The 12,180-nt window shown below is 43.4% G+C and overlaps 1 protein-coding gene across 1 annotated transcript in view; it reads left to right on the top strand.

The window, feature by feature from the left end:
* CHD5 (chromodomain helicase DNA binding protein 5) overlaps positions 1–12,180 on the top strand; it is a 192,126-nt gene that overhangs the window by 98,975 nt on the left and 80,971 nt on the right. Inside the window, 5 exon segments of the mRNA XM_030222487.1 lie at positions 706–749; positions 3,918–4,090; positions 5,861–6,035; positions 8,630–8,722; positions 11,588–11,676. Coding sequence (XP_030078347.1) covers positions 706–749; positions 3,918–4,090; positions 5,861–6,035; positions 8,630–8,722; positions 11,588–11,676 — 574 coding nt within the window.

Raw genomic sequence — 12,180 nt, 5'->3', positions numbered from 1 at the left:
CTTCCCGCCGCCAACCCTCCCCCGCCACTGTCGCGTACCCCACCAGCTGAAGTTCTCTCCTTGGCTACGTGGCGTTGCTTGCTGAATGATCTGATCAAGTTTCTGTGCGTGCGTCTGACGTCCTGCACGTGCAGGGGGGGGTCAGCAACACCGCGCGGCTGAGAAGAGGACTTCGGCTGGCGGGGGTTGGGGGTCCCCCACCAGCAAAGGTATGCGGTGGAAGAGGGTTGGCGGCGGGAAGGGGGGGTTGAGAGGGTTGCGGTGGGGGGGGGGGGGTGAAAGTTGGCGGCGGCAGGCGGGGGGGGGGGGGGTCGATGGCGCCGGGGGGGGGCTAAAATGTGCCCCCTCACCTCGGGCTCTGGACCCCCCTCCCGTCGAAGTCTGGCTACGCCCCTGCTCCCACTGCGTTTGAGAACTGAGCTAATACAGGAAAGGGCTCCTTTCACTAAGGTGCGCTAACGATTAGAGCGTGCTAAATGATAAGACGTCCATAGGAATATAATAGGCATCTTATCGTTTAGCGCATGCTTATCATTAGCATTCGCTAATTCCATTAGTGCACCTTAGTAAAAGGACCCATTAATGAGGTAGCATTACCTGCAATGAGCTATAAAGTAGCCCTGAATTATTTTTTTTTTGGGGGGGGGGGGTCTTTTTGCTTCCTTTATTTACAATTCCGTCTTTTCTCTTCTGTTTTGTATTTACTGCAGACCATCACTGTGGCACCCTGACTGTGTACAGAAGAACTGGTAAGCAGAGGATACTGCCAGAGAAGTAACTTAAATAACTGATTTCCCCATTGGTTAAGGGCATCTCCTGAACCCCCCCCCCCCCCCCCCATTTATTTTCAATAGCACAACACACTAGAAAACTGAAGCTGACTGGAGATGGGTGACTACTCAAGTACCCACTACCTAACTGTGTATCACCACCACATATATGGTACAAATATTCATGTTTCTGGCCTTACCTGCCATGGCTGGATACCATTCTTGGTGGTCCTTTAATTTTCTTTTTTCTGTGTATGTCTGGAACCAGTCCAAACCAGTTTGCAATACTTTCCAAGCTGAGTGAAGAAACAAATTTCACTCACTTGCAACTTAAACAGAGGTTAAAATCATTTTTTTGTTAAATTTGTACCCGGTGCTTTCCCACTCATGGCAGGCTCAATGCGGCTTACATATTTTTCACGGAGAGAGTAGTGGATGCTTGGAATGCCCTCCCGTGGGAGGTGGTGGAAATGAAAACGGTAACAGAATTCAAACACGCGTGGGATAAACATAGAGGAATCCTATTCAGAAGGAATGGATCCTAAGGAGCTTAGCCGAGATTGGGTGGCAGAGCCAGCCGGTGGTGGGAGGCGAGGTTAGTGCTGGGCGGACTAATACGGTCTGTGCCAGAGCCAGTGGTGGGAGGCGGGGCTGGTGGTTGGGAGGCGGGGATAGTGCTGGACAGACTTATATGGTCTGTGCCCTGAAGAGGACAGGTACAATCAAAGTAGGGTATACACAAAAAGTAGCACATATGAGTTTGTCTTGTTGGGCAGACTGGATGGACCATGCAGGTATTTTTCTGCCATCATTTACTATGTTACTATGTATTGTATACAGGTACTTATTTGTACCTGGGGCAATGGAGGGTTAAGTGACTTGCCCAGAGTCACAAGGAGCTGCCTGTGCCTGAAGTGGGAACCGAACTCAGTTCCTTAGTTCCCCAGGACCAAAGTCCACCACCCTAACCACTTGGCCACTCCTCCACTCCAGTATTGGCCCTAATGTTTCTCACAGAGCTCAGAGATAGCATGTTACAAACCTGGCTGTTTCTCTGTGGGTGCAATGTTATCATCTGGTCTAGGGAGGTAAAGTTCCTAGATGAAAAAAAATACTTCATGGAGCAGCTGGTTCAAGGATTGACAAAAGGGAGACATTTTTTTAGTGGAATGCAAGACTTGGATTGGCATTGGTGGGGTCACTTGTCAATAACAATCATAATGTTTGAGTTATTAACTAGAGTGAGGACACTAATGAAATGAATGACACTACATCAGCATTTAACTTCAAAAGAGCAACTACGATAAAATGAGAAAAATACTAAAACTAAAAGCTAATAGGAGCAGCTGCAAAGGTTAAGAGTTTAAATCAAGCTATAATAGCATGAGATGGCGCAAGGTACATACACTCCATAAACACAGCCAAGCCACAGTCTAAAGTGGAACTAAAATGCTTTTATTGGGTTATGTATCAATTATACATCCACACCTGTTCCTGTCACAAACGTGCTAACTCAAGAGTATGCATAATTCTCTTGTAACTCGGTTCTAATACAATGGGAATGGCTCCTGCCAGGCTACATTTAGCCACTATGTACGATTTAAAGTTCAGCATTTAACAGACAAGGAAAGGCTTTGCTTTTGTCAAGCCACAAGGTTAGCATTTCACCCTGTTCAACTAAGAACTTTCTTATCTTGTCTATAACTCATGGAAGTCTACTCAAGAGTTGTTCCTTCCTGCTCTGGGCTCCCTGTCGTGTTCCTGCTCTGGCTTTCTACTTCCCACTGGCCAGACCATGACCTGGCTAAGCAGTCTAGAGTTAGATCTCTCTTAATGTGGCCTTTAAGGTTTATTCTTCACACTCTGTGACAAAGGCCAAAGCGGGGTTGAATTTCTGCATGTGAAAGAAATTTGCACAGCTGTTGCCTGTAATCCAACTGCTCTGTGGATAAGTGAATGGTCTTTGTTTTCCAGTGCAGTCAATCAGGCACATTTCATGGGCACTAAAATGCACAAAGGGAATTGTATTGAAAAATGTACAAATAATAATATATAATATATTTTTTATATTTATATTCTATTCTTCTATATTCTATTCTCCACCAATTAAATATAAGGTAATATGATAAGAATAAGGATATGTAAGAAAAGGGGGAATTAAATACTATATTTGTTGAATTACATTAACTTGCACTGTAAGGTTTAAGGACATGTGCTCAAAACATAAAGACCATATATTTAACTTTAAAATGTTTATTTACAATACAGGTAATGTAATAATGTTAGAAGAGAGAGGCAGTTTTTAGGAATCTTTCAGAAAGGAAATGTGCTTTTCAAGATTAAAAAGTCTGAATTATAAATTATGCTGGATAATGGTAACTCACTTTGATGGGGGCTGCTGGTTGGAGTAATGAAGGAGATCCTCACTGCTAAAGAAGTCTTTTGTTGCAGAGTTGTTGCTGGAGCCTGGATAAAGTTTTATTTTAGATGTGTGTGAAGTCCAGCAGAGAGGCAAGAGGCAGAGCATAGAAGCAAGAGAACAAGAGAGAGAACTGGGCATTTTCCAGGCTTTTTATAATTTCTTGTTGGACCCTAGCCTGAAGTCAGGTGGTGTGTACTCGATCCAATGAAAACTCAGGGATAGCTGAGGACTGGCTTCATCTAGTTTTGAGATGGAGCATGGTAACTGGTCACCTGTTTAATGACATCATAAGACTTTCTGTCTGGACATCTGCTGTGATATACACATCCATAAGGCATCTGACAGGATTACAAGAGTCTGTGTCTGAGAGTAGATGGGCTTTTTAGCTGGAGTTTTGCTGTCTTTTGATAACTCCAGTCTCTGTGATTGCTGTCCATCTTCAGAGTTTTGTTCTTTGGAGATGTGTTGATGGGCTTAGGTATCCACCCAGCTAGTTTTTGTTATCAGTAGTTTCCAGGGGGAAACAGTTTGCATCTGTATATATTTTCTATATACATTTGTATCTGATCCAGCAAAGTCAACAACTCTGACAACTAACACTCATATCATGATACAGTATGATTGCAAACCTTTATGACAATAATTTGAATTCATATTGTCATTATACTAGCAGCAATGAGCCTGAAATGAAGTTTTAAAAAATCATTCTGTTTTGAACCCTTCAGGTGATAATAAAGATGTTGAGGACAGTAGCGTAATTCATTATGATGATGATGCTATCTCTAAGCTACTAGACCGGAACCAGGATGCCACGGACGACACAGAACTCCAGAATATGAACGAGTATCTCAGCTCATTTAAAGTGGCCCAATACGTTGTCAGAGAAGAAGATGGAGTGGTAAAACGATTTACATTTGTCTAGGGATTGCTTTTTATTTGTTTCTTTATTTAGAATTTTCAACAAATTTGAAGAGCATTGTTAATTTTGATAATGGCCGTCTTGCTGTCACAGGAGCTGTCCAGTCTGTAGTGCTGAACAGCAGTTTATTGGGAAATGGGGGCGGGTTCATGTTCGCCTATTCATCTGTGTATCTCTGCAGCATGATGGATCCAACCTTCTATCACCAGACTTACACTGGAATTCTATTAGCTTGCCTTGGATCTCCATGAGAAGTCATGTTGTACAGTAGGGCAGACATGCTGACATCTTATGGGATTATGCAGTGTGGGCGCCTGTGACATCATTCACAATAGGAACAAGACAAACGCCAGGTGTAAGAAGTCATGACCGTACTGGGTGGAGGGGAAAAGCTGTGCAGGGAGGTTTAAGGTAAAAGGAAGGCAGGGGAGAAGTGTGGTACAGATTTTTTTTTTTTACTGAAATTTTCCCCACCACGATAGGTTCTGAATGTGTGGGCTAGAAGTCTTGCAAATAAAGAAAGAATTTGGAAATGTGATCAAGTCAGGAGTCAATATTTGGCTGCTGCAGTCAGCATTTTTGTAAAATACCATTCAAAAATATCTGGATATTCAGTGCCACTAGCTGGAAAGTTGATGGTGGTAGTGGCGGCGAGGGGGTTGGCAGTGGCGGGGGGAGGGGGGGTCAGCAATGGCGGGTGGGGTTGGCGGTGTTGGGGGGGCTAAAATGTGCCCCCTCACCTCGGGCTCTAGACCCCCCCCCCCTCCTGCCGCCAACCCACCGTAGCTGTTGCCTACCTTTGCTGGCGGGGGACCCCAACCCCCGCCAGCCAAGGTCCTCTTCTTCCTTCGTTCTGTTTCTGAGTCTGATATCCTGCACGTTGTCCCCCACCAGCAAAGGTAGGTGATGGCAACGGGGGGGAGGGTTGGTGGCTGGAGGGGAGGGGTCGAGAGGATCGTCGGCAAGGGGGGGGGGGTCAAAGTTGGTGGTGGTGGCAACGGGGGAGGGGGGTCCGGCGGCACTAGGGGGGGGGCTAAAATGTGCCTCCTCACCTCGGGCTCTGGACCCCCTTCATGCCGAAGTCGGGCTACGCTCCTGGTGCTGGGGGCTTTTTTATCCTCTGCAGTAAAAAGGGCCCTGGCGCGTGGGAAAAACAGACCCTGCAGCTAGCGCAGGGCCCTTTTTCCCCACAGCTTGGTGAAAGGGTCCCTTACTGGGCAGACTGGATGGACCATGCAGATCTTTTTCTGCCATCATCTACTATGTTACTATTTAGGGCCCTGTTTACTAAGGTGCGTTAGCATTTTTAACGTACTTACAAGTAGTGCACACGCTAACCATGTAGGCACCTATAGGGATATTGTAGGCACGTACATGGTTAATTGACATTAAAGATGCTAACATGCCTATAACACGGCTTAGTAAACAGGGCCCTTAGTGTGTTCATAACACGGAATCCCTTAGCGCTTCCTAATTAAGAGGCGGTCAGTGGTCCCACGGTAAATTTTTTTAATGGCCTCATGCTAATGCTTAACATGGTGATAAGTTATTTATGTGTGATGGAGGAAAAAGCCTCTGTAGCCGCTTGCCCCGGGATTAGTAGCATGGTATGTTGACATTAATTGGATTTCTGCCAATTACTTGTGACCTGGATTGGCCACTACTGGAAGCAGGATACTGGGCTAGATGGGCCATTGGTCTCACCCAGTATGGCTATTCTTATGTCCTGATGTTAACGGTTTATTTCAGGAGGAGGTTGAACGAGAGATTATCAAACAAGAGGAGAATGTGGATCCTGACTACTGGGAGAAATTGTTGCGTCACCACTACGAACAACAACAAGAGGACCTTGCCAGGAACCTTGGGAAAGGCAAAAGGATCCGCAAGCAGGTCAACTACAATGACACATCCCAGGAGGATCAAGGTACTATGTCTCTGAGTAAGAACATTATCATTTTCTACCTCTCACACTGAACAATGCAGATGGAGTCTTTGCTGGATGGGGAGGGTTATATACTTATGGGTCTGAACCATTTGGTGCCAAAGCCTGCTTCCGTACTAATGTCGAAGCGGGAATAATTTATTTACACCTAATAATTTCTGCTGTTGATTTTAGGGGCTCGTTTTCAACAGAGAAAAACATGTCAAAAATGGCATAAAGAGGTATTTGGATGTTTTTCTCTGGAAAAACGTCTAAATCATGATTTTCAAAGCTTGGATTTGAGACATTTTTCTCTGCAGTATGTGCAAATCACAAGGGATCATTTGGGGGGGGGGGGGCAGGATTTCCCAAAATGTCCAGGGTTAAAAGTTAGATAATTTGGTCTAGACCTGTTTCAATCACAACTACGTCACAAAAAGGTGCCTTAAATGACCAGATGACCACAGGAGGGGCTAAGGCATGATCCCCACCCCCCCTTACTGACCCCCCCTCCCAGCCCCCTAAGATGTGACAGTGACGGCACATACCAGTATCTATGACAGCTTCAGATATGATGGCCATTCTTGTTAGAACAGCAGGCAGGTCCCAGGAGTTGCCTAGTGGTCAGTGCAGTGAACTGTAGAGAATGGGACCCAGGCCCATATCCCACTCTAACTGGTACACTTATAGTGAAATACATGAGCCCTCCAAAACACACTAAGCCCCCTAATTCTATAAAAGTCGCCAAAACTTGCATGGGCAAATTTGGGTACATTCTCAATTTGTGAGCGCAATTTAAATGAATAATGAGCTAATTAGTGCCAATAATTGGCTTTTGAACAAGCAATAATTGGATCTAATTAGAATGAATTGGCATTTACTTGCATAAATGTAAGCACAGGATCCATGAATAAAATTTATGCATGATATGAAAAAGGGGGCATAGAAATGGGAGGGTCATGGGCAAAATGGGGGTGTTCCTAAAATTAATACGCATTGTTATAGAATAATGGAGATACTTGCCTACTGGTTCATACATTTGCACCAGGTTTCAGTTGGTGCAAATGGCCGCACCTGGAGTTAGACACAATTCCCTGGCGTAAGTGCTATTCTGTAAACAGCGCCTAACGGAAAGTGTAGCTTATAGAATAGTGCGTTTTTTGGCGCTGATTCTTTTTTGCACCATATATAGAATCTGTCCCTAAATACCTACTGTACCTACTAGGTGACACCTGCAGGCATAAAGTCTATTGTAGTGGTGTACAGTTGGGTTTAATAGATTTTTGGTGGGTTTTGGAGGGCTCACCGTACAATATAAGGGGATACTGGTGAGATGTGTACCTGGGACCTTTTATGTGAAGTCCACTGCAGTGCCCCTTAGGGTGCACCACTGCCCTGTTGGGATGTCTATGTGGCCAGTCTACTAAGAATATTGGTCCACCATACATCCCAATGGCTTGTTTTTGTGCATTTCACCTTGAACCTTTTTTTTTTTTTTTCAAAAATGGTCTAAACAATAGACGCAATGAGCACAAAAACATCTAACAAGTGGTTTGCCCAGGGTCACAAGGAGCCACAGAAGGAATTGAACACAGTTTCCTTTGTTATCAGCCCACTGCACTAACCATTAGGCTACTGAGCAGTGGGGACAGTAGTGGCCTCTAAGGGACTCTGATATAATGAATGACATTCAGAAATCCTCCTGTCCCAGGCCACATATCGGGACCAATTGCTCATGATGAAGCCAAGCCATTTGAAGACCACATCCTGTTCTCCCAAGGTTTTTCAATTGAAGCAATGAAAAAAAAACCCTGACTCATTGCAAGAGCTTCACCATCCTCAAACATTTCGATTCAAAGATATTTCAATGAAATCAGTGTTTGAAGATGGGAGGAGGTGGGGTTTCTCTGAAACACCTTCTTTTTTTTTTTACTTCAATAAACTGACCCTCCTGCTTGGCCCTTTATTATTTTTATGGCAGTGAGCATAATTGACCTTATTGTAGCTTCCATTGGTCCCAAGACTGATATGAAATTAAATCACTTTATTCACATTTGAGTACATAGGACACGTCTGTTCCTAGAGGACCACTTTTGAGCAAATCAGAGTCAATTCTGCTTATCTTGAAATAACAGTAAGCAGTACCATCCAGAATGAATGGAGCCACATCCTTCCTACCTCTTTGACATGACCTGAAAGGGCAGTCTTATAAGCTGCCTCTTCCCCATTACGAATCTGATAAAGAACAAAAGCTAAAAATTGAACTTGTTTTTCCCCTTAGTACTTAGATTTACAGAACAGCCCAGATGTACATAAAGGAAGAGCGAAAGCCATTTATATTAACTGCAGCTAATGTACTGGTTATAAATAATGTATAAATGCCTAAGATGATGAGCCTAATGCATTCCCATCAAGAAACAAAATCGTTAGACAAGGCCTGAGTTCAGAAGGTCGATAAACAAACTGTTCTGACTTGTAACCTGTTGCATAGTGAAGTAAAAGTGATCCATTGTCTTTCTTTGCCGAAGTCTTTCTCGCGCTTGAAGGGCCAAGTACCCAACTCAATATCCGTTTGTGTTCTTGCTTCTGCTCTATAGAGTGGCAGGATGAGCTCTCTGACAACCAGTCAGAATACTCCATTGGTTCAGAAGATGAAGACGAAGACTTTGAGGAAAGACCTGAAGGGCAGAGTGAGTTGCGAGATAAGTCTACCATCTATTCCATATTGTCTCTGGTGGTGGACTCTAGTTTGTGGAATCTGAGCTATCTCTTGAAATATGAGGCTCATGTCATTCTGAAAGTACAACTTTTTAGGCTTTTATTTTAAGTATCTATGGTTTATCAGAAGAAGGGATCGGTTTACAATGACATTTTTGGATAATCGTTCTGCTGGACCACTAAAATGCATCAAAACCTACAAGAATCCAGGCCTATAAATGGGAGAAAAGGTTAAATAAAACAAAATTGTGATTTACTAAAATAGAGCTTAGTATTACAAAGAAATATGCAAGCTACAATGGATTGTATCATGCTTGGATTCTGATTAGCAGTCATTGACTCTGCCCATGCATGGGAGGCGGAATGGAGTAGGGGTTAATGCCCTACCAATTCTTTACCCCACACAGTATGTACAACTAGGAAGCTTGGGGGATAGAGATTGGCTTGTTTGGCACTTCCAACTCAAAAGTGTCCTGCATCTCCTGACTATTTGGATTATTGTTTGTGGCTGAGCGTTTGGCAATTCTCAGTGGCAATTACCATAAGATCATACATCAATTAAAATTTAGCAAGACAGAATGAAACAAAACCTGCTCACTCCCTTCCTAAGGGACCGTTATAATAACTCATAAAAAATTTGAGGGTTAGCAGCCATTTTGCATGATTTCTGGGGGATCCACAAGACTTTGCTAGCCCAGTGGTTCCTTGAAATCCAACTCTTTTCTGGGTCTAAGATTTAAAACTGTAAAATATGCAGTGCTCTCAGACACACCCTGTCCCCACCGTTTGGAAGGCCTACTCCTTGAACCTTCCCAATTGCCCCAAGAACCCGCTTACCCACCGCAGTGGCTCCCCATAGGGAGCAGGTAGGTTGCCCACTTGCTTCTGCCTCAAACACTGCCATTTTCCAAAATGGCAGCACTTGGCCCCTAGAAGTATGACAGGATGTCTTTCTATAAGGGAATGCAAAAACTTATAACAAAGATGGCCCTTTTTGCAAAAATTTGGAACTTGACACTTTAGCTCTGCATTTTGCATTTTTGTGTGTTTGCAGATTTGCTGGTGTTTTTACAAAGCCCTTCTTGCAAAAAACAAACAAACAAACAAACCAGAGGTTGCAGTTAAGTGCATTATGGCCTAAATTTTAAGGTGTCACTCACTGGCAAAGTTTCAAGGGTAACTGGAGTCCTAATCCCTTTCAAAGTAAGTTGCAGAACTCAGACTCCAGGTTCCAAAAACTTCTGATGAAGTTTGTTTCAAAACCTCATTCTGGAACCAGATCCATCACAGAGCCCTCCTCTGGCAGAGGTGAGTTTGATTCCCGGCTCAGATTGGCTGTTGGGACTGGGGATGCTGTGGGAGCAGTGTTCATAGCACCTCAGGGGACAGAAATCTCATCCATCGCTCAACAGTGTCATTCCACCTTGGAGTGGAAGGAGCTAAGCCCAGATTCTATATAGGTTGTCCAAAGTTGGGTGTGCAAATTCGGGCACCGATCGCAGATCTGCAAGTATATTAATTAGCTAATCAGGTGCTAACAATCAATAACAGATTAATTGGCACTCAGTTGGAGTTATCCATGCATCTGTCCTATGCCCTGTTCTATAACATGCATAACTACATTTCATAGCGTGCAACTCTAAAGCGGTGTGGTCTTGGGAGGGACATGGATGGGTTAGGGACATTTCCAGAAGTTAGATGCGGTGGTATAAAATACTGTCATTTACCTGTCTAAATTCGACACTGGGATTTATACCAGCCGTTGGAAGGCGTAAGTGCTCATACCCAAAGTTAGGTACCCAGACTGTGTCCCGGAAATGACAAGATGGATTTGGATAGGCTACAGTGGGCTTCGACAGCAACTTCAGTAGTTGGAACCTAAGGACAGGGCCGGGTGTATTTCTGCAGTCTATGTCCCAGACATGCCAAAAAGAGAAAATGATCAAGCATTTTATATCACATTCATTGCTGGTTTAATCATGATAATGATTGTGACTATTCAGCAGACTGGATGGACCGTTCAGGTCTTTATCTGCTGCCACTATGTAACCCATTCTAACATATATGGAGCACATTTAACTATGAAATGCAGCTGCACTGTAACAAGTTTGCAATAGCAGTAAAAACCTTTCTATATCAGAAGTATCTCTTAACAGACGGTGAATTATTATAGGAATTGCATGAGGATGAATGTCTTAAGTAAAAGGAAGTTAGAACGTGACACCTTGAAATTTGGAAATTTAACTATAACTGTGTATTTCCTGGGTATTGTCCAAGTTTGTTTGTTATGAAATCCACTTAGAATCTGAATAAGGAGATTGCGGACTATAAGAATCATTATAATGCAATATATTGTCTTATTTTTTTGAAGAAATGTCCATACCCTTTTAAGAACTTATTCGGATATAATTACTACTACTACTACTACTACTTAACATTTCTAGAGCGCTACTAGGGTTACGCAGCGCTGTACAGTTTAACAAAAAAGGACAGTCCCTGCTCAAAGGAGCTTACAATCTAAAGGACGAAATGTCAAGTTGGGGCAGTCTAGATTTCATGAATAGAGGTATGGTGGTTAGGTGCCAAAGGCGACATTGAAGAGGTGGGCTTTAAGCAAGGATTTGAAGATGGGCAGGGAGGGGGCCTGACGTATGGGCTCAGGGAGCTTATTCCAAGCATGGGATGAGGCGAGGCAGAAAGGGCAGAGCCTGGAGTTGGCAGTGGTGGTGAAGGGTACTGAAAGGAGGGATTTGTCTTGAGAGCGGAGGTTACGGGTAGGAACGTAAGATACCAGCAATAAATTGACTCTGTTTTATTTGAGTGTATGTATTTTCTAGGTGGCAGAAGGCAATCTAAACGGCAACTGAAAAGTGACCGGGACAAGCCGCTCCCTCCTCTACTGGCAAGAGTTGGCGGGAATATTGAAGTAAGCTTTCCCAGCCCTACTGCCTTATTATTTATTCTTATTGTTCTTAGAGATGGTACATGCACCCTATGATAGAAATTACATGTGTTGGTACTCACCATGTTCCACAATTATTACAAACTGAGCAACTGGGGAAAATAATTAGAAGTTTTTACGCTGGCAATACACTTATTCCTATGACAATAATTTGTCGAAATCGACTTTTAGGCTAAGAACTTTGGTAGGGTCTGGTGTCTTGGAATGAATTGCCGTGATATATCCGTAACATTACTTGCTATAGTAGTTTTAGGACAGCTGTTAAAGGTTTTGATTTTAAAGAATTTGGATTATTATAAAGAAAATTTATTGTTATAATGAGGGATTGTCTCTTTGATCCTTTTTTATTTGATGGAATCCACCTGGAACTTTTTCTGATAAAGTGGAATAAAAGTGCCAATATTAGATTAGATTATTTACCTGTACATTTTGATTAATGGCCCTCCCCCCCCCCTCCCCCCCCCGATT

Source organism: Microcaecilia unicolor, chromosome 13 (assembly GCF_901765095.1).
Source record: "Microcaecilia unicolor chromosome 13, aMicUni1.1, whole genome shotgun sequence".
Taxonomy (NCBI): domain Eukaryota; kingdom Metazoa; phylum Chordata; class Amphibia; order Gymnophiona; family Siphonopidae; genus Microcaecilia; species Microcaecilia unicolor.
This window is presented reverse-complemented; position numbering and strand designations above follow the sequence as displayed.